Source organism: Protopterus annectens, chromosome 11.part0, assembly GCF_019279795.1.
Source record: "Protopterus annectens isolate FY-2018-M chromosome 11.part0, PAN1.0, whole genome shotgun sequence".
Taxonomy (NCBI): domain Eukaryota; kingdom Metazoa; phylum Chordata; order Ceratodontiformes; family Protopteridae; genus Protopterus; species Protopterus annectens.
In genome coordinates, this window is record NC_056745.1 from 718,550,286 (window position 1) to 718,574,861 (window position 24,576).

Genomic DNA, 24,576 nt, shown 5'->3' on the forward strand with positions numbered 1-24,576 from the left:
GTTCAGATAACTGAGTTTTAAATAATTTATATTTTTGTTGGGGGGATGGTGGGGGGGTTAGGGGGGGCTAACGTGTATTGTCATAGAAGTCTCAAATTAAAACTCTAAATTAAAACAAAACCGCTCAGAATGTGAAACCCACTGGCTTAATGAAGTAAACACTTTCACAGGATATCAAAATCACAGCCTTAAATATTTACACTCTATCGAGTAGTACAGCAAAACATATAAACTTTACTTAGAAGTAAAATACTTAAAATGCTACATTAGTAAAACAACTTATAAGAAAGTGAAAAGCCCAAAGAAATAGAATAATAAAATTAAAAGACATTACTGCTTCAACATTTTCACTTTTAAAATAAAAAACATCGCCAAGCCAAGGTAGCTGCAAGTGTTGAATAATACTTGCCATTGAAATTTCTGATTTTTCTAACACTACCCACAATGTTACCCCTTAAAATGCCTAGGATAACAGGATCCACACTAGCAGAAAAAAACATTTTGAAATTATTACATATTGCTGAATGCATAAATAATGCCTAATTGTCATTTTTTGAATGTAATAGGGTAAATGTATTCAGGAATCATTTGCTAGATTCATCAAAAATCAGTACAGGGCAGTGCTGTAGCCATGATGGTGAAGTCACAGTGATGGTGACATCCTGTATAGTGTCAGGTAATCATTGTAATCCATTATGTAAAGCAAGTTCAGGGACCTGAACATAAAAGGAAGAAAGAAAATCACCCAAAAACTGAAAGTGGGTTAGAAAGCCTAAAGAAGATAAGAGAAAGGATTTCCCTAAGGAGAAATACATAAGTACATTAGAGGATCTAAAACTAAGAAAGAAAATTAAAAAAGCTACTGTTTGGTTGCACAGAAACGAAGAAAATACCAAATTAAATGAAGATGATTATAAAGTTAAAGAAACAAGTCTAAGCTTACTCAGGCGTTAAAGAGGATACATCTACCAACAGAAGATGTGCCAGATCTGTGGGAAACAGTTTGGAAATGATCCAAAAAGCCCTAGAGGATGACAATACATATTTGAATTTTCTGTTAATTAAGAAAGGGCAGTCATTACTGGAGAGTTTTACAGGGTAATGCTGAAGAATTTAAATCCTGACACTATAAAAATAGCTGCCAATATTAATAAACCAATTTAAAGAACTTTGAAAAGAATTATGCATGCTTACATATTTATTTCTGATTTTGTAGTTTTATAAAATTATGAACTTTTGGTTTGAAAACTGTATGCACTACACTGGAATGGAATAACAAAAGGGATCTCATCAATAGAGTTGATAACCAGCATATCAGATATTATGTCCTCAAGTGTTATCCTTCAATAGTGTTAATATTTCCTAGACTTAATGAAAGCCAACATATTGAGAAACCAGTATCTTAGTTGCTGTGCCTTCAGATGTCCACCCAAGAGGATTCATTTTAAAAAGTCATTTGGCAGGGTTAGATGCTCATTCAGTTAAACCTCACTGATTAGCAGGCTAACCATTTTGTGTGTGTGTCTGTGTGTGTGTGTGTGTGTGTGTGTGTGTGTGTGTGTGTGTGTGTGTGTGTGTGTGTGTGTGCATGTGTGTGTGTGTATACACAGATACTCGAAATGTCAAAACCTCGAACCACTGAATAATGAAGACCAGAGGATCAAAGTTTTGAAATCTCAAAAAACAAAACATGCAAAATGTGAAAAGTATTAATTTCACATTTCTGCAGGGGGACAAGCACCCCACACCCCCGTTACTTAAATATGCCAACTCCAACATTGCACTACAGTGAAGAGAACAGTAAAGTTCCTGTTCCGCGCTGTATGGTGATCTCCATTGAAAAGAGTAGAGATTTCAAAACTTTGATCCTCTGGTCTTCGTTATTCAGAGGTTTCAGGTGTTCAAATTTTGAGTATCGTAAGTGAACCTAAATACACACACACACATATATATATATATATATATATATATATATATATATATATATATAAATAAAAAATATATATATATATATATATATATATATATATATATTTGTACGTGTGTGTGTGTGTGTGTGTGTGTGTGTGTGTACAGAAACCTTGGCAGTGAAGGCAGACCAAATGAGGAAGCTAGAGGTGATGGAGATGAAGTGCCTGAGACAGATGGTTGGATGCATGCTGTGAGGAAGAAGAAAGGAAATCAGTGCAGAAGCCCAAAGAGCTGCAATTGCAGAGGTCAAAAAGAACAGACTCCAGTGATTTGAACACATATGCAGAAAAGCAGAAGATGATCTGATAAAGAAGATTTGGGAGAGAGGCAAAGAAGACAAGAGGAAATGAAGGTGTCCAGCAAAGAGTCATATAGACTATGTAACAGAAAACCTGTGACAATCAAACATCTTTATTTAAACAAAGAAGGTAGAAGACTGGCATTGATTCCAGAGAGATGAAGACAAAACACTCCAATTCCATGTAGAAAAGGGGTTGTTGAGGATGACAACAATATGATATGACAGAAATACCTAAAAGAACTCAAACTTCAGAAAATGGCGTCAACAGAACAAAATGCAATGCAATGATGGCGAACTAAGTTTAAATCTGAAACTATGTCTTTTTATAACTTATACCTTGTGTTATCAGTGCACTGCAAACCATTCACATAGCCAAGAGGAATGAGTGAAGTGGCATTAAACATGGTGAGTATTCAACGTGAATCTTTACTGAACTGCTGCAAAAGTCATATGACAGACTAATTCAGTAAGTTTAACACTTCTTAAAGGCAGAGCTATTACACAATCAGTGCACAGTCACATGTGCTTACTACGGGCTAACTCTAACCTGCTGATATAAAAGCATATTTACATAATGTGCAGCCCACATTATTAAATGAGTGAAACCCATAGACACGAAACTAAAAGTTGATCTACTAAGGTAGATTTCAAACATTTGTTAAGTAACCAAAGAATATAAGCAACTACTGATTTTCCCTGCATGGTAAAAGAGGAAATGGAGAGTAATACATTTTTAAAGCAATCCTAGCTCCTGTTGTACCGGCAGACTGCCATAAATTCAGACCATTTGCTTTTTGTAGCCATTACATGAATCTGATACATATAAAAACTGCATTAGGCTGCTGGCAACAATGACGTTGATTTTACTGTATAAAGGAATGAAAATGATGGCCTAAGAAGAAGGAAAACACTTGGTACATATCTGAAGTACTATTTCACAGAGTTTTAGAGTCATAGAAATTACAAGGCAACTAGGCCATGTGGCCATTTAAACCTTGCCAGTACCCACACTTAGACCCTTCCTGACTTTTGCAAGGAGTGATAAGCCAGTCATGCTGGAAGTGTCACTGTGTTGCTGGAGTGCCTTTGTGAATACCCACTCAGTTGTCTAAATCTTTTATAATGGAAAGTAGTGTGCAGCATTGTTTGATCTAGAGTAGAAATTTGTTCCAAAGAAGGGGTAGTGATTGCCTAAGGAATCTGTTTCTCTACCATAATTTATTTGTTGAAGCAATTTCAGATCTTTGGTCCTAATTTCACTGGACTGTTTGATCTGTGGAGATTATGAGCAGTTTTAAAGTACTGGAGCCTTAATATCTGGAAGGCAAGACAGAGATCACCCCATAAGGAGTCTATAAGACATTGAATACAGGGACAGAGCCTCCAGTCTCTTCTGTTGCTTGGGTCTTCTAGGCATGCAATATTTTTTGTTAGGAACTTCTGCAGTCTCTTCAGCTACCTAATATGTCTACTAAGACACATTACAAAGGGACATTGTTTCAGTGATGGGTTTAATCACTGCAGAACATAGAGGAGTAAGGATTTCTACTGATCTAAAGGGGATACTCATTAGAATCAGCTGTGTGAGATAAAAGGAGTTCCAAACCACTGTTGCAAGATGATGATCAAAAAAGAGGGAATTATTTAAACTTGTTTTCAACGTCTATCGTCTAATATAACATCTTCACAAAGGAAAATTAATTATCTACCCATGTTACAATCTCATTTTGGAGTGGAATGTTTGTACTACAGGCTGTGTTGAAGGATGTTTACCAAATGCAACAATATTGCACTTTTAACATTTAGTTTTTTCTCATTTTCTGTGGACCAGCTGTTTACATGTGTAACTTCAAGGTGTACTATGTTGTACATGAAACTTCAATGTTCTACTACTAAGGGAAATTTGGCTGGTGCAATGGGGAGCTTTCCTTACTCATTAGGCCAGTGCTTGTTCCATTCCCAGGACAGTGGCAACTGGCAGAACAGCACTGAATAAGAGCCAAGATGGTTGATAGCATAGAGGCAAAAGCCACTGCAGTGTTTGAAGCTGTACAAGATTATAAGGAGCTGTTTCAGCAGGATTTGTTTGTTCCTTTGGAAGCACATGTTCAAAAAATGAAGGATATGTTATTCCAACCCTCCAGTTGGGAGGGCTGCATGATGATATTTTGGGTGAACTGTTGTTGCAGAGCAAGCGAGGGGTGCAAAAGATATTGAATGGGGTGAAATTATGGACAAAATTTAATCAGAGAAATCAGAAGTTATTCTGAAAGAAGACTGCCAGACAAAGAAATTGTATGCCGAGACTGTTAAAGAAACTGCAAGGAAAGTGATGAGAGATGAAGAGAGGCAAGGAAATGCCAGCAATTAAAGGAAATGTATGTTAAGAATTCAGAACAAAGAAGACAAAGAAATGACGGGTATGACATTTTGGACAATTTAATGGTCCCACTGGGAGTGAAGGCTCAGGAAGTAAGAGCTTTTATTCTTATTCATAAAGAGACATTTTGTGACAGTTTTGAGACAGGTTCTGTTCTAAAACATTCTTTTGAAGGGGTATGAGAAGAAAAAGAACTATCATTTATGGAATTTTTATGTGGTTAAAGCATTTCACAGAGAAACAAAAAAGAAAATAAATGTTCAATTTCAAACTAAAGTTGAAAAAGAGACTTTAGAGAGACATTTAAGCAAACTTTGTAAAGAAGTTATAGACATTAACAAAGTCTATAATAACACATGATTATGTATTGGAGATGGAACTATCATATTGTACTGAAAATGGGGAAAGGAAAGGTTGTTCATATGCCTAGTATGATAAATGTAGAGGGTCACAGAGGTACTGTAAAATATTGAGGACAACAGAAAACATGTTTTTTTCTTGTGGAAAAGATGATCATTGAAAAGTAACTGTGAAACGATGAAATGTTATATTTGTGGGGAAAAAGTTCATAATGCAAAAAAGTGTGAACTGAAATGTTATAAATGTAACAAATCTGGGCATTTACGGATGGATTGTAATATGGAGAAAAATGATACAGATGAAGAAAACAAACAAGAGGACAGTATACAAAGAGAAGAAACAGTGCCAATAAATGCTAAAGAGGAAGTAGGGAAGCAAGATCAGGGTAATAATAAAGATAAGGATAATGAGAAAAATGAAACCATAGGTAATAATAAAAACGTTCTGAAATATATGATGAGGAAGATATAAACTAGAAAAAGTGAAAGGTAAAATAAATTACATTGGCAAAAGAGTAAGCGACAGAAAAAGAAGGTTAAAATAGATGTGTAAAATGAAAAAAGTAAATGGACAATTCAAACGGGACAAATACTTCAACTTAAACAATGTCTGGCAAGCTACAGCATAGACATAATGACAACTTTAGAGTGCTTTCAGTACATGCAAGCAGTTCAAAAATATAACCAGAAGAATAGGTATCCTTAAGTGGTGTAGTAAGTATGATATTGACATAATGATATTGGAAGATGTAAGATTTTTTAGACATCAAGAGAGGTGACAAACAAAGAAAATTTGGGAAGGAGATACAATATGGAACCTTGGAAAGGAACTATGTTCAGGCATAGTTGTACTTCGTAGAAAGTCATTGAAAATGTTGAATATAACATTGGCAATGATGGGAAGATTAACTACTGTAGAACTCAGATGGCATAACTAGGTAGATAGAATTATAGTATTGTATGTCTATGTTACAAGGAAAAATTGGAACATTTATTTAATAAACTTTTGGATTATCTAGTAATTAATATGAATACAGTATTAATTGAAGACTTTAACAATGATTTGAGAGGAAAAAGAAGAAGGGAGAAAATGATAGGAAATTTTTTGAAGTTATAATATGTCAATTTAAAGATTTGGAATAATAATTTGGATACATATTTATTTATCATTTATTTATTTATTGCATTTGTTGACCGGGAAAGTCCACTGGGCCTAGGAAGAGCCCATTTTCAGTGGAGGCCGGGAAGAAAAGCTCCACAGTATTACATACATAAGCAATAGAACAACGTTGATACATACAAAAGTAAAAAATAAAGTTGAAACATAAGACAATGTCATTCCATTAATTACATATAAAAATCCGTAACTATATGCAAGAATAAAACTGTGTTAATGTGTAGGATCAAGTGTTATGGGCAGTAGTGTGATATAAGATGAAAAGTAGTGGCAGAAGTGGCAATAATGTATTACATTCAGCTATAGATGTGAAAGCTGAATTCTAAGGTGAGCAGAGTTGTCGAGGTATGTGTGTATATATATATATATATATATATATATATATATATATATGTGTGTGTGTGTGTGTGTGTGTGTGTGTGTGTGTGCGACGAGGTGTGTGTGTGTGTGTGCATCGAGGTGTGTGTGTGTGTGTGTGTGTGTGTGTGTGTGTGTGTGTGTGTGTGTGTATATATATATATATATATATATATGATGGAAATAGTTTATTTTATTATGTCACAAGTTTTAGAATACAGCTAAGGGAGACACACTTATAACAGGCTTTTCAGATCACTCAACCGTATGGCTAGAATTACAAGAAAATAAGGAGTACATCAGTCTGGGAAAAGAATAAAAAGAATAACTGAGAAATTATGGGATGAAACTGTAAAAATATAAGTATATGTTAATGGAAAGGTTACAGTTTCACTAGAGTTTGTTTGTTTGCGTCTTTCGGCTTTTCCCGGTTAGGGGTCGCCACAGCGGAACTCCGGTCCGCTAATGATTGGTAGTGGATTTTTACGTATCGGGTTACCAGCCCTGACGCACAACCTTCAACGAAGGCACGCCCCATTCACGTATGCCTCCACACAGAAGACACTCTAGCTGAGAATCGAACGGGACAACGTCTTGCTATGAGGCGACAATGCTACCTAGAGTGTGTTATAAAAATTGATCTGATTGGTGGCTAGTATTGAAATAAAAATACAAAAAAATGTTTTACTGGAATGGCAGTCAGATGTAAGAAAAGCAGAAAAAATATATAAACAATACGTATGCATGCTTGAAAGGATTTGACAAGTAAGTAGTGAATATTACGTGATATAACAGAGAATTTATATAAAAGAACCAAGAGAAAATTAAATAATTATTATTTAAGCAAAGATATTATTTACAAGGTAAAAAAGAAGCGGTATCAGCTTATCTGTTAAACGAGAAGACTAGTATAATGAGAGAAATGAAAGATGACAGAGGAGAGGTAAGAAAATCTCAGGAACAAATTATGAATATTGTAAGAAGTTATATAAAGAAAATGTTTCAAGACAGAAAATATAATAAAGAATGGCATGTTAAAAAATTGACGGAACAAGAAAATAAGGAATTGGAAAATGAGATTTCCTTATATGAATTACATAAGGTGCTTAGACAAGTTAATTTACAGCCAATTTTAGGATCAAATCAATAGGATACCAGTTTTATAAGAATTTTGTGGATTTACAGAAAAATACTTCTTAAAACTTATGAATGAGGGTTTAAATTAAGGTTTTTATGTATAAAGACGTATACAGTGGTATACCTAAGTTTGTATGGAAAAGGGATGATTAACATTGGAAATTGGAGCCCTACAGTATTAAATAATACAGATTATAACAGTTTTATAAAAAATAATTCAGAAGAGAATGGAAGCAAAATGAAAAGTATTATGAAAGATGGCAAATATATTTTAATAGGAAAAGAATGTCAGGATTTATTATTCACAGTAAGAGAAATTGTGGATGATATAAACCAGACTGATGAGATCAATATCATGATAGGAGACTTAAATAAAGCTTTTGATACAGTAGAACATGAACATTTGTGGACAATTATGGGAGATTATAACATTAGTAAGAAAACTAAGAATGTATGTTGTTCTGCATTTAGTACAAATAAAGTAAAAATTTTAAAGAATGGATGGTTAAGCAAAGAAATACATACAACGAATGGCATTATTAGGGATGTCCTATGAGAAATATATTATTTGTATTATTTATGAATGTATTAGTCAGACATGTAAATTTGCACCTGAGAGGTGCTACTTATTTTACTAATGAAGGGAGAAAAATTCTAGTCATATTTACTTATGCAGATGATGTTATATTGATTACAAGAAGCAAAGACTGGATGAAATAAGTTATATGTTATATGCTGCAATGTTTAAATACAATAAGCATGACTTTAAATAAAGAAAAAAGTTAAGGACTGGGTAATATAGCAAAGATAAGAGGAGTATCTTTCTTGATGAAAGAAATCTCTGTGTTAAGAAAAAGATTTGTAGTAAAAATGTAAACGAGGAACAATGCAATAGGATACTAGATGAAGGTGATTTTTTTGAAAATATACAACCTAATGTTTAATAAAATGGTTTATTCAATTAATTCAGTTATACCAGGAAAGATCACATATTTAGCTAGTGTCTATATGTTGCCAGTAATATACAACTATTTTTTTTATATGAGGTTCAAGACTGAATCCAGAGAAGAAAGGAATATTATACATGGACAAGGCAGATGGAGGTTTAGGATTAATAAACCCAATTGTTATGCTGCTTCTTTGAATGTGTATACAGTTTTTTTGGATAAATGTCAAAAGGGACAAGTCAGTAGTAAATTTGCTAAAGTACAAATATAAGTGTCATTGGTATATGTTAAACAATTCAAGAGAGGAAAAGTTTGTTAAAATTAAGTTAAACTTAAAAAGTACAAAAAGCATAATGTAATATGTAAGTAGAATCTCATGATTTTTATAGAGATTAGTGAGTAATAAACTAGTAAAGGCAAATATGCTCTAAAAATCAGTAAAAGAGTTTGTATATATTGTGGTAAAGAAGAAACTACATAACATGTTTTCTTACAATATAAAAGGCTTGCAAAATTGTGGGGAAAATTTGTGTAAAGAAAATTTCTTTGAAAATGTAATGGAAGTAAATGAAGTAAATACAGATATAATTATGTATGAAAAATATAGCCGTAAAATAAGGAATATGCTAGTAACATAGACAAAAGACTATTTTATGTTGTGTGGCCCATTTGGAATGAAAGGCTAAATGAAATCATGTTTAATGGTAAATGGAGACTAGCAGCAATTTTAAGAAAAGTTAGATAGTGGTTGTGTAAAAAGGAGTGGGAGTCAAATAAGATAATGAAGGCAGAAGTTTAACATAACAATGAAAAGTAAGATATGTATGACTGAATAACAATAATAGAAATGAATGGAAATTTGTACACTGTATACATTTATAAATATGTAAATATATAAGTTTGTAAATAGTATACTACATAATATTTTTAAATAAAGAACCCCTGCTCTTTTCAATAGGTATAATGGTATCTTTTACATCCTCCAGAGCTACCACCAACTCAAGCAGATGGGGGCCTTGGTTTAACTTCTCATCAGAAGGATGAGATACACAAAAGTGCAGCACCCTTCATATGTTGCACTGCAGTGTAAGCTATCGATCCACCTGGTGCAAGAACAGGGCCCACAGCCTTCCACACCAAAGGCAAGTGAGCCAACTGTTCCATTACTGACCTGTTAGTTTTGCAGCTATATTTGGCAATGAGGTACTAGTCATTATTGAAAGAATATTATTAGACCTTTCAAACTGGCAATGCATTTGTGCAGTACTGTCCAGAGTTAAAAAGGGGTTCAAAGGTTCCTAGGTCATACAGAACAAATGGATGGAGATGGTCAGGACCAGCTGCATAGACCTAGCTGCAACAGGCTGATGGATTTAATTAGGCAATGCTCATCTAGAAACATTTTTGTCCCGAAGCATCACACTGTGAAGCATATGTATAACATGATACTAGCTAAAGGAAACTGCACATAAGCTCAATTTGCTATCATGAAAATATCACAAGTACTACAATGCAGAAGAAATGGCCAAACAGTATACTTCAAGTTGACAGCAAGCCCAAAGATAATCAAACTTGTGCAGTGAAACACAAATTTTCTGCAACACTAACACAACAGAAATACAAAAGTGTTAATGAGATGTAAAAACAGATATTACTCTGCCATTATTATTATTAAAATAATAACCTCCTTCAAATCATCATTTTCTAAAAGCAAAAATTCATCATCCACACTTAGGAAGCCATGGACTAAAATTCATATGAGGGCAAAATGAATATATTCAGTACATTTAATTAGCTTATTAAAGAAAAGAGTTATGGCTGGCACAAAGACACAGAGACAATGTAGCTGCTTGCATCACTGGTAACCCATGTTGAGGAACAAACTCAAGCCATTAGCAGATTTGGCCATTACCTGATTGCCCTGCTTTCCTATCCTTTAAAGGATGGATGGAGGGGGGATTAGCACTTTCTGCTTTAACCCTTGTAAAGGCCAGCAAACAAACATGACATGGGAAGCTCCTTACAAAATGGTAAACATGGAGAAAAAATGTGATATCACTTCTCATGTAGTACTTCTGGAACAATGCCTGATAATTGGAAATGACATGCACAGCACATGGATGAGGTAGGGATGGTCACTAACCAAATGATCATATGACTGTTTTGCAACTCCCGTCCCCAAAACATATGGATCTTACTATTTAACTCATTCTAAAATGGAGCAGTCAAAAAGACTTAATTGTACAAAGAACTGGGGGCTCATCTTATGAAGGCATGCATCAGAAACTGGAAAGAATCAAAAGGAGTTTCATTGGATGTGACAAGCAGGACACTAGTGGCCTGGTAGATTCAAAGAGCTACATGGGAGAGATGATCATAAAAAGAAAAGTATCTTAGCAATAATTCTATTAAACAATAAATGTCATGGATTACAATCACTAAACTACTATTAATTAAAGTACAGTCTGTTGTTTCTGTTGCTTAGCACTCACAATTTTTGTATATACATTTTTTTTTGTGTTCTGTTAGTTAAATGTACCCAACAAAGAAACACAGCACATGAATTGAGATGTCAAAAGGGGTCACAATTCTTATGTGCTATGTCTTAGAAGACAAAGATAGGTCCACAAAATTACAAGGCACTTTAATTTTACAAAGACACAGAAATGTTGCAGCTATCAACTTCTGAATAAAGCTTATAGCTTCTGCATGCTTTGGTTGTATGAAATCAGTGTACTTGATTATAAGGCATGCTGTGTTAATTTACAGAAGATTATCACCTTTGCCGTAAGCTGTTCCATTCGTTCCACAAACTCTCCAGTCAAAGTTTTGACAGCATATGCCTTCTACTTTTGAGTCATCCGTGCCATGAAAAAGCAGCCTCTCATCAACGTCCCTTCCATTATTATTTTTCTTCATCTGTTTTTTTTTCCTAGAATCAAGAGAAAATTACACTGGTACTTGTAAACTGATTAATTTAGTCTTTAAAATATACCTCATGAGGTACATCAAACAGCTGGTGAGGTTTTGGCAAGCAAACTATAGAGTTATGGCAGCTCTGTGTTGCACAAGAATAAAGTCCTAAAGGTGAGACAGCACACCAAAAGGCAGTTGTAATGGCAGCAGATGCTGGAAATCAGAAGAAGCTGGGAACTGAAATAGAAGGGAAGATAGAGGAACATGTTAACAGCTTCAAGTATCTTGGATAGGTGGTTGAAGAGAATACTACAATTAATCATCACTGTGGCAACAGCACCTCAACAAAAACGAGAATTTCCTTTGCAGTGACCTACTTTGGAAAGCATAAATTATTGCTATCAGCAACAGTCACAAAAGTGTATATCACAAGCAGTTTTAGTACATTATATTACAACTGGTTCTTGCTGGAAACTGACAGTTATTCTTCTGCATTTCCTTTAAATAATTGTTTTAATCAAGCAACTAAATATAATTATTTTTTAATAATATAAAGAATATTCATGAACAACATAGCAGCTCCTTCAAAAGAAAAGCAGGCATCAAGGGATTAAAGAACAGCAAAACTATGTCCAAATCACATTTAAAATGAATTAAATCTTAGAAAAAGTGCACGGGTTTAACCTGATGACAGCTCCAGCTATTCTAAGTGGTCACAATAAGTTGTACACTATTGCAGCCTCCTTCTCCTATTATACTGCTTCCACAGTTCCTCATAATTCTTCTGCCTTTCTTGCCTCACCCAAATAATTTCATAATATTAAATGACCATAATGTTAATGGGGTAAGATGCTTTTACCCTCAATACAGCCAGTACATCAAGGGCTTAATGACAGTCACAGGCATTCTGTTTTTGAACACAGTGACTCTAATTTTATGTTCATAATATCAGTTTGTATTACTGGAGCTTTTGTCCCTGGGCCTCAACTGACAAGAGGTCTTGAGCCCATCTGGACTTTTCTAATCATGAAAAGCAATACATAAATAAATAAATAAATAAATAAATTGTGATGTCATATCAAAAGTCCTGACCTATGCATTTAACTCTCCATGCAGCCTAGATCCATCAGTGACCTCTGTCCTATCACCTCCCACTGATTAGCTAAAAAGCAGAGATCAGACCAGCTGCTATCATTCATCAGTCCATCCCCTAATTAAAAAGCATCAGCTATTGAATGAGCTTGGTACATTTGTCAAATTAGCGATATAAAAAATTATCAATACTAGTTTAGCTAACAGTAACTTATCTGTTAGCATCAAGGGCAAATAATTTTTGAAGGTCAAATGAAGAATTAGAGGGATAAAATATCTGTGAATAAAAAATGGGACACAGTCTGGAATTAGGGCTAGAAAAATAACTCTGATACATTGCAATGCTACAAGTTCCCATGAAATGTACATCACCTATCCTGAGCAAAAGTGCACATGCACTTTGGCAATTAAGTGCTACCATATCTTTCTATTTTTAAGAAGTCCAATCCGTCTATCTATCTTCTTGATATCCAAGAAATTTACTAGGTAGAAATTAAGGAGATACTAGTTAAGTTTAAAAACGTAGTTCTCCTTTCCTTCTGACTTTGCTGTAGACCACAGAATCTTACCAAAAATACTAATAAATTAGTTTATCTTAGTCTGGATTGCCTGGTTCACAAGTTAAGGTAGCCTATTCAACACCCAGGGAGGTTTCTAATAAGGATGTTTTCTAGATTCAATTAAAAAAAGCTTCTACACAGCTTTTTTTACAAGGGTCATAGTCATGAAAATGACCATCATCCTGCCTTCCATAAAGAAACTGCAGACTTCATGCCCTATCCTGCCATGTCTCATCATCAATTTGAGTATCACTTCTGAAATCTCAGATAACTGAAAACCTGCCACTTTTATAATCTTTTCCAACATCATCCACCCTACCCCCATGCAGAATAATATAGCAATAACCCACGCCTGGGTGTGGGTAATGCTGTATTTACCCACGGTTGGTGTGGTTTGGTCATGACGGCGAAGCCCGAGTGGCCAAACAAAGCCAACCGTGGGTAAATCCAGCATTACCCACACCCAGGCGTGGGTTATTGCTATTATACAATGACATTATTTAAGAAAAAAAATAATTACATTTCTTAAATAGTGGCATTGTATAATGCCTCCTTGCTGCCCTTCCGCAGCTGTCTGGTATTCTGCAACAGTTCTGATGTACTGCACATGCGTATGCCTACGCAGTACATCAGAACTGTGGGCAAAAGCAACATAGAAAGCAGGATCTCCGTTGCTTTTTAAAAACTGTTTCGCTATGTTAAATGAGTTTAACATAGCGAGACAGCTTTAAAAAAAGCAACGGAGAATATGCTTTTTTAAAGCTGTCTCGCTATGTTAAACCCATTTAACATAGCGAGACAGTTTTGAAAAAAGCAACAGAGAAAGCAAGATCTCCGTTGCTTTTTAAAAACTGTTTTGCTATGTTAAATGAGTTTAACATAGCAAGACAGCTTTAAAAAAAGCAACGGAGAATATCCGTTGCTTTTTTAAAGCTGTCTCGCTATGTTAAACCCATTTAACATAGCAAGACAGTTTTGAAAAAAGCAACGGAGAAAGCAAGATCTCCGTTGCCTTTTAAAAACTGTTTCGCTATGTTAAATGAGTTTAACATAGCGAGACAGCTTTAAAAAAAGCAACGGAGAATCTCCATTGCTTTTTTAAAGCTGTCTCGCTATGTTAAACTCGTTTAACATAGCGAGACAGTGTGAAGCAATGGAGATCTTGCGTTCTCCGTTGCTGTAAAAAAAAGAGTTATAGTAATGGAAAAAGTCCGGGCGACCGGACCTTTTTCCATTACTATAACTCTGATTTACAATGTGCATGCTGACCAATCAGCGTGCACGTTTTTGAATATTTAATGGGGGGGGTCGTTGTATAATATCCCTTTACCAAACCTACAGCTTCAAGCTAAGGTCATGGGGAAATAGTATTACAGTTAAATACAATATGTTAACAGCACAGGTCATTAAGCTACTCTCATCATGGCTTTAGAAATAATTGCAGTACATTCACAGTCCTATACAGTGAGGCAGATGCCATGTTTACTAACAGCAATCACCAACTTTTCTCAGAAGACCTCTTTCTTGCCATTGACATAGTTGGTTCTATGCTACTATCCAGAAAGTGGAATCACTTCAGCAGTTTTAGATGCCATGCACTCAGCTATATGAATCTCTACCACTAGAGTTTCAGAAATTTAATTTTGCTACCTGTACCTGTTGGCAATTTTCATAAAGAGCCCTTTAATAGACATCCCCCAATTAAATTCTATACTCTTTGCTGGTGGTGCTATCCTCCTTAGGGAGAGAGAAAAAACTTTCAGTGTTACGAAGTGAGAGCTGAGCAAAACAAACACATGCACTTTTCCATCCAAAAACTTAGTCCAACTCTACATTACACACTGTTTACACGTGAATGTACTTACATTCTGGAGCAACCAGTATCATAATATCATCAGATGTTTCCCTATTAGTAGAGAATCTTCTGTCATCAACTGTAATCATTTTTAACATACCATACATATTTGTAAGTTAGGATGAAGTATTATTTGTATATATTTAACAAATTATAGTATGCAGTCATTGTAAATTTAATTTCTTCTATCTGACCAAGATAGAATGGCTGATGTAAAAACTCCTTTTCAGCAGAGTTCTAGGGAGAAACCATGTATGATGTATACATTACAGTGATATACAACACATACAAATGACAAGTACATGATATGTAAAATGTAAGAAGTAAACATAAAATAAACAAATGGCAGATTAAGTTGAAGTAGGAGTTAAACAAACATTCAAAAATTAACATAAATGTAGATAAATCATTACATATGCAATACATACAATCTACATTAGACATACATTGATACATTTCTGTTGATCAGTAGTCACAGAAAGCAGTATATGATTTTTGAAATCACAAGATTTTCATACTGTCAAATGGTTTAATGTCATGAGAGCAAGAAAAGAAGTTAACAAATATATTTAATGAGAAAGCAAGCAGAGTTGTAGTATGGTTACTACGCAGGAGAAAATTAAAAACAACATAAGGAGCTTATGAACCCATGCAGTATGATTTTCATTTGCATTAATATGTCAATAATGGGACTGTACTTATTATTTAATTAAATGTAGGATAAAAACATTATTAGTGCAACAAAAATAAGCCATCAAACAGTAGGGGACTCTGCTTCTCATTGTTTTGATAATAAAGTTCATAGACAGACTTTGCTAGTGGAACCTTTTTCAATGTTCCCAAGGAAAATGCTTGAAAGACAAAAAAGCACAAAAAAAATCAGGACTACCTTGGACTTGAACTGAAGTCTGGGATTTGGAGATGGAGATGAACAGGAAGATGACCAGCAACACTGAAATTAGTGATAAATCTGAGACTACAAAGCATCAATCACATTTGTGAAATATGGCTTTACAAAAAAAGTGACTGGACTTTTGTTGACCTTCTTAAACTTCAGAGTGGCTGAAAAGCAAATACCCCACTTAATGTCAATAATGTTCAGAAGGGCACTAAAAGGAAAGAAAAAAGTAACTGTAACAATTTTTGATCTTAACAGTATTTGTATAAAACATTTCATGATATAAATTGTGTATTATACAGTAAAGCATTTTCAGTTGTATGTGATAAAGATACTAAAGTAAACAAGTGTTTTTTTTTTCTTCTTTTTTTGTTTTAAGGAATGTAGGCATTACAATATAAAAATAACTGAAAGGGTGGACAAAAGTATATCTAAATTAATATGCTGTAATCTTGGGTTGTTGAGCTGGGGTTGGGGTATAAAAGTGCATAGATTATAATATATGTGCAACAAAACCACAAAACCCAAAGAAAAATAATATAAATTGAAGGCAACAGATCCAAAGTAAGCTTTAATTCTCTCTCTAGCGCCTCAGTCAAAAGACCTTCAAAGAGTAACAAACATTTTCACAAGCCAACTGAAATACAACTTACTCACAACAATTATTCCATTATACAATTAAATGAGATACTAAGGAAAAACACGGTAGCGATTTTTTTATTATTATAAGGCAACATTTTGGAACAAGTTAATTTTGAAATAGGGAATGAGGGTTTACTAAAAGAGTATCTTCTTTTTAAAGAGCCTATTTTTTATTCTAAAATACAATACTCTGGTACCTGTAGGTTTGAATTGTGAAGTTAACTGGAAGTATCTCATTTAATTGTTTAATAGAATAATTGTTTTGAGTAATTTGTATTTAAGTTGGCTTGTGGAAATGTTTGTTACCCCTTGAAGGTTTTTTGACCGAGGTACTAGACAGAGAATTAAAGCTTGCTTTGGATCTGTAGCCTGTCATTTACATTATAATATATAATATATGTGCAGCTGATATGTTTTCCTCTTACTTTTGCATACGTGAATGTCTGACTCAAGGCCCTTGGCTTGATCTAATAACATTTTTTTATATAAGGAAGTAGGCATTAAAACTCAGAGACCACTTAATATAATGAAAAGTTTTCCTTTAGTAAATAAATGTTCAGTGTTAACTGAAATGTGTGCAGCTGAGGGCAGCTGTACATTTTGCTCTTATGTTTCCATGGTAATAAAACTCACTACAAGGTTAAGCAATAAAAGTCAGTGCACTTTTTTAAGGCTAAAAGTTAATGTTCCTGAAAGCATGCAAGCTATTTTTCAGATCTGGGATGGGAATAAAGATAAGAAAAGAACAGACAGCAATTAGTGTAGTAGGAGCACATGCTGTAACACGTGCCTTAGCATGGATCACCTTATTTTAGCTTAGGTATGGGTGCAGCTTTGTGGGTGTCAGTTTGGGACAACTGTTCCTATCTGAAGGGTTAGATTTTATTATTTGAAGATGTACATAACTCTGTCTGTTTGTTTTAAGTTACTTGCTATGGGATGTTCTAGGGGTGCCTTTTATGGTTTTCATTAAAATAAAAAGTCTTGTAAAATGTGACATAGGTTCAAATGCAGATGACATGAAACAAGTGTATAAAAGATCAACCTGCCAAATATCAGTGGGTGCATGTAGCACAAAAGCTGGCAACAAATATTTTAAAAAGTTGTAATATACAACAGGTGGGAATAATAACTTATCATAATGGTTATACTATCCATATTATTTTGGAATGTGAATGGCCTTACAGGTATAAACGAAAATGTAAGAGCACTGAATTATATTAAGGAATGCAGAGTACCAATAACAATGCTACATGACACACATTTGGAAAGAACTGAGCATGTGAATTTAACAAAGAAAGGATTTCAGGATGGATATTCAGCAGAATATCATGTTTAAAGAAATAGGAAATTACTTATACTAATTGCTAGGGGACCTCCAGTACTGATAGAAGAGGAAACAAAGATAATAATGGCATATTTGTGCTAGTAAGGGGCTACTATCAAAGGAGGAGGATTACACTTGTATGTACTTATATTCGACCTAGGACTGTTATTATGGAGCTTAAGAAAATTTTGTGAGAAATAATCAGCGTCTAGCAGGGAATGTTACTTATAGGTGGAGACTGGAACTTGATTTGCAAAAGTAAGGCTGTATCTCGGGCACCTAGAAGGGAAAATATAACAAAAGAGGGTAAATTTTTGAATAAATGTATGAAGATATTTAGTATGGAAGATGTGAATTCAGTAGTAGGAACTCCAAGAGAATTTACATATTATTCCCCATGGAATAATAACTGGGCTAGACTACAGAGAAATTACATTTCACATGTACATGTGCATTTAATTGAAAGCTTCAACACATATCCAATAACTATTTCTGATTATGCACCAATAGATATATATATATAAATATTTATGAAGACTTAAGTATGCCAAAGTTAGAAGTAGATGAGGCTCAACAATTAAAAGTTAAGCTAGGAGGAGATGAGATAAAAAAGGTGACATACAATCAGTCTGCAGGAATGTCTCCAGAATAGATGATATTCCTTTGGAAAGATCTGGGAGGTTTTGTGCAACAATGTTTTAAAAGGAGGGGAGCACCAACATTCTGGACGAAAGCTGCGGTGGCTGTAATACCTAAAGGTGGTAAAGACCCATCAGACCCAGCTTCATATAGACTCATTTTAATTTTAAACCATGACTATAGAGTTTGTATGTCTATAACAGCTAACAAAATGGCAAAGGTGTTGCCAAAATTGACTGATATGGATCAATGTGGTTTTGTGGAGGGGAGGCAAACATTTGACAACATTAATAAAACAATGATGATCCAGAGGTAAGCAGAGTGCAAAGAAGTACTGCTTTTGTTGGTGGGTCTTGATGCAGAGGAACCCATTCAACAGAGTAAGCTGGGATTTTATGAGTTGGGCAATGGAAGCATTGGCATTACCTGAGACAATAATAAGGTTAATAAGGAGGATATATGAGGGATTGGAGGTAAAAATTAGATTGGGAGAGTTCCTCTTTGATAAATTGTGTCTGAACAAAGGAAGCAGGCAGGGGTCTCATATTTCCCCCTTTTTATTTGCTTTATATTTAGAGCCATTGGCAAAGAAAATAAGGGACTCGGAAATTCAAGGAAATAATTTGTATGGTAATCAAGAAAAGTTGGCTTTATTTGCAGAGTATATCATTTTGTACTTGATAAAACCAGAAAAGGACATTTGAGTGTTGTGGAACATTTTGAGACAGTTTCAAGTATTTTCAGGATACAAAAATTGATGAAGATAAAACAAAGCTTATAGTTGTAAACTATATACCTACACATGAATTGGCCCAGCAATACCCAAACTTATGGGGACACAATAAAATGAAGTATCTGAGAGTATGGACTAAAATTATTCCCCAGGATTCATGAAGCTTGGCGCAAGGATGGCGGTAGGCTTGCGCCAACAGTGCGGCATGAAGATGGCGCAGTAGCGCCAAATGCATATTAATGAAGGCGTGCTGCCGCCACAGCCACGTGCACAGGAAAGGAGCGCGAGTGCATAGGGCATGTCGAAGTGCCGCACGGAGGCGTGGAAATGGCAGCTGCCGACGTGCAACCTAAAATGCTTGCATATAACAAGTTGCAAGATAGTAATCACATCTGTCAGTGTCCCTGGATACTGAAACGTATGCAAAGCATGCAAGAAAGTTCCTGCGAACACAAAGTGAAGAAGCAAACACAAATGCACGGCAGGGAATAACGGGTCCCTATCCCGCGAACAAATGACATGGAAGACCATGTGGCCGTAGTACAACGCCATTTAGATAGCTATACCAAGTGGAAGTGAAATGCATCATATGTTAGCGAGTCGCCAGTAGGTACGTCTAGCCCAATGGTGAGGGTCACCAGCTGACCCATAATGTGAGGGAGGGTACACAGCTGGGCAGATGTGTACATAACAAAATACACAATAAATGTAGATATCTAGCGACCCTATGTCCGAATCATATCCCACAAGGCATGTAATAGTCACATACAAAAGGTATGTCCGTAGTTCACATACCAAATGTGATAGGAAATAGAATAAGCATGTAAACGAAACAGAAGGAGCATATAAACAGCTACAACAATAAGGAAACATGTAGGCCAAAATTAACAGTATTATCCGTACCGTCGACAGTGGGGACGTGTTGTCTAGTACAGTCGGATATATGTACGGAATATATCCCATCCTGGACATAGGAAAAGGTGGCATCCTACCAATGAGTAGAACAGGCTGCCAAAATCCGGAAATCAGAGGTACAAGCCAAACTTGTCAGGATGTGTCACAGTTGAACGGGTAGTACCCGGGTATACCAACCATGTAATGAAAGTTAAGTATGGGCATCTACCTATGTGCGTGAGGCATAGCATGTGGAAAGCAAACATGGCAGGGTAGTCCACACAACCATAAAGGTACCTGACACATGTAGGGAATTCAATGTGTTACTCTGGCCGTGTCATGGGCCAACAACCAAAGCAGTGATTTATGGGGTGTGAGGAATCTGTGTGTGTGGGGGGATGGGTAATGGTACAATCCTCCAAGGCGATACTGTGTCGTATGCAGAATAGGTGAACTGGAGGTGTATGAGGGAGCAGCGGGTGAAGCTGAAAGAAACACAAACACATGTATAAACAGCTGCAATACAACCAGACAGGCCATACTGTAGAACACAATCCCACAAACATATGAATATTGAAATGTGCGATACAAATCGATAGACATGTCACTGGCACATACCCACAGATTGGTCCTGATGGAACTGGCCATAACAAATGCAACACACCTGGATGCATAATGGACTACCCAGCATCCCCTCCACATCACACAACCCGCTCCCATACCTGAACGTCCACCAAATCCAGCCATACTTGGCCTACTGGTTTGGTGCAGCCACAGCTACACATAGTGACCACTACGCATATGTGGTAGGTAGTGTCACCCTAGGCAGTTGCAGGATTGCACACTATGTATCCCTGGCATGTAAAACCCCCAGCACATTTTCATATAGCCAAAAAGATGTTCGTTATTTCCTTGTGGATCGGTCCAATTTTTGGATATCCCTCATGGGATATGTAACCTGTGTAAACATTAGAATGGAAGACACGAAGTCCAGTAGATATCTGGACACAAGTTGGAATGTGCATTAGAGGTGCACGACACTGTCCAGCCCTAAGTGGTCATGCATAACCTACCACCCAGGATCAAACACCTGCCCATGACGCACGTGTCCCGACACGAAAAAGCGGGAGAATATATTGCACACATTCGCATAGTGGCACATGGTATAAGGGTGATGAAGGTACTGACGTAAACAGGATACCCCTGATCCACTGTGTGAGGGACAAGTAATGTGTGTGTAGGTGTGACCTGACCAACAATGGTACAATGCCAAATGTCATGTGACCGTAGGGAATAACTATGCACCATACTGCATGTAACAGTTGCCTAAAGTGGTCACATCAGGATAGAATAAACGTAAGTCATACAAGAAACAGGCAAACAACAAAAGTGCCAAAGGTAGAAGGCTTACAGCTAGGAAACAAATGACTGTTCTAAACCTGCAGTGACCGTGGCTATGTGTTGGCCCAAATAATCTGGTGTCCGCAGTAGGGTTGTCATCTGTCCCACTTTGCGAGGGATAGTACATCGTTGGACAGTTGTGTCCTGACAAAAGACATTTCAAATGGCAAATGTCCTGGGATTGTAGGACATAATTATGTCCCATATGTTATGTAAAAGTAGCAGAAAAGAATTATTGCAGTATCTACAATACCTAAATGTTACAAAAATCAGAATAAGCAAATAAACCGCTACAACAATAGGCTTTTATGTCGGCAAATAAGTAAAGTTCTATCCGTTGTACTGACCGTGGGTATGTGTCGGCATGTAAAACCAGGTGTGTTCTGAAAATGTCCCATCTTGGCCATGTGAAAAGGTGCCAACCCTAGTCCCAGAATACAGCACAACCCATACATATGACAATGTCAATGATACCAATGGTCAGAGCATTCGCACAATAACTGGCCAGACCCTTAAACTCACAAAGCCAGTGCCCTTTGGGGGAAAGGTGTTGAATGAGAATGACTACTCACAACAATGAAGAGTACAGATGCATTTAACTGCAGACAATTAGTAGTATTACGAATCTGTCAACAGGTTCCAAGTTAATAGTACTAATATGGTAGAAGTGTCCGTGATTGTCCCTGAGTTGTCATATCCTTGTCCCTGTAGACACGAGTCCGAGTATCAGAGAGGTCCATACACAGAAGTACACCAACCAACTGTCCCAGCTGTTGACTAGACTATTGCATACCTGTAGTGAATTTATAACAGATGTCCAGAATAATATTCATTGTATGTATAAATGAATGAAATAGTCAAATGGGAAGGGAAACCACCCCCCCAACCCGCATTATGTAGTGGAACCACTCCCCACCCTAAATTATGTAGCGCTGACCCAATAATGTGGTCAGAGGTGCCCAAACACCTGCGTCTGTAAACACAGGTAGACTGTGAAACTCTGGACTAACTCTGGCCATGTGCTACATCTGATCTTTGAACAGCACCAGGGCAGTGCTAGTCACCAGTCGGCCGAGCCTAAACCTGGACCAGCACATGAAAACCCTGACAATCCAAAATGTGTATGTGCGAGGACTATAAGCGTAGGGGTTATGAATATCCTTGGGAGTGAGTAGACTCGCAGCACGGATCCAGAGCAGTAGGAATCAGGGAATGTCCAAATTGTAGTACTGCGGTTTTCCCAGCAGGTGAATGGATGCCTGCTGTGTAAGGGAAGCGGTGAGGCATATGTCAGAGTAGCTATGAACCATGGGTATACATATAAATGAGCCTGAACACCAATAGTGTAGCGGTTACAGCATCCGCCCAACGTAAAGGCATTCCCGGTGCAAGTACGACTATAGCACATATTAATTGTGTAATGAATGCCTCTGTGCTGTAAAGCCAACAGTTATACATGTAAAGGTGACCGCGTTCGCATGGGTCCATTAACCGGATTCCATCAAAGTGGTACTGTCATAAGGAATAAGGCACATGTAATCCTAAAGACGTGCCTGTAAACATATGTAACTCAGAATACGTAGATACAAGTGGGCCTGCGCAGGTGTACGCAGCTATTAGCATAGCAAATGTATGTTGTCTTCTACAGCTGTAACTGTTACATATATATATATATATATATATATATATATATATACTTATATAGATGTGTGTATAGAGAAATATCCACAGACATAACAGAAATATGCAATTATATAGCTACATATCTATCTATATATACACACACATATATATATATATATATATATATATATATATATATATACATATAAATATATGTATATATATATATATATATATATATATATATATATATATATATATATAGATAGAGAGAGAGAGATATGTTAGGAACACTGAAAGACGAAAGCAAACCTAAGGGTTGTGAAGGGAATCCAGAGCAAGTTAGGAATTATGAAGTGCTCACAGCATATGTCACATAAAGCTGCACAAGTGTGTGTAGAGCACCACTCTCCACACCAGAGGCAGGGCTATACCAGTGGCCATAACATCGTTGAAGTGCTACATCAACATTATAAACAGACGGAATGTAGGACATGTTGTGACCACCGACAGTTGTAACATGCAAATTGTTCATAATGCATAACACCAGGAAAGGCACGTATGTGCAAATATTAATGGATGGTGAGCCTGTGAATACACGAGGCGGTACAAAATGTGTGTAGGGCCCCAACGCTCATGAGAGGGCAATGTGTAAAGGTGTGTCATGGCTGCGATATCAGGTGAATAATGTCTGTTATGCGGGGAAACTCAACATGGGTGTGCAGGAGAAACCATGGATATGCGAGTATGGACACAAGAGTGATAGGGTATGTTGCGCTGGGTGCAATGGAGCGGCCCGTGGAGGTCAGCTAGTAGGGTTACCACCATTTCAAATGCTCAAAGTGGGACATTTTCTGTAGAAATGTCAGATTTGCAGGACAAAACATACCCATGACCAGTACAAATGATAGAACTTCACCTATCTGCCAAAATAAAAGCTTATTCATGTAGCATTTGAGTTGCTTATGCTATTTCATATAACATGTAGGTGTTTCAGAGAAAAAATAACTGTTTTATGAAACTAGGAAAGAAAACGTAGGAAATATTTTCGTACAATAATCTCAGGACACCTGCCATTTTGTCAATTTTTCGCAGGACACAACTGCCCAAAGCGGGACTGTACCTCACAAAGTGGGACAGGTGGTAACCCTAGCTAGTACGTAGTTGCGATTCCCAGATAGAGCGTCATTTGCGTGGAGACATGCGTGAATGGGCGTATCGTTGTCGGACGTTGTGCATCAGGTCTGGCAGCATGGCACGTAAAACCTATACGCCACCCATGAGCGGAACGGAGTTCTGCTGTGTCAACCCCAAACCGGGAAAAGCAGAAAGACACAACTACATGAAGACAACAATTTGTCGACGTA

The 24,576-nt window shown here is 36.3% G+C and overlaps 1 protein-coding gene across 1 annotated transcript in view; it reads right to left on the reverse strand.

Annotated features, from left to right (window-relative positions):
* Nucleotides 1–24,576, reverse strand: part of LOC122815573 (protein mono-ADP-ribosyltransferase PARP12-like) — a 1,647,737-nt gene that overhangs the window by 134,157 nt on the left and 1,489,004 nt on the right. Inside the window, exon 12 of the mRNA XM_044088182.1 lies at nt 11,410–11,561. Within this exon, the coding sequence (XP_043944117.1) occupies nt 11,410–11,561 (152 nt within the window). The remainder of the gene's footprint in view (nt 1–11,409; nt 11,562–24,576) is intronic.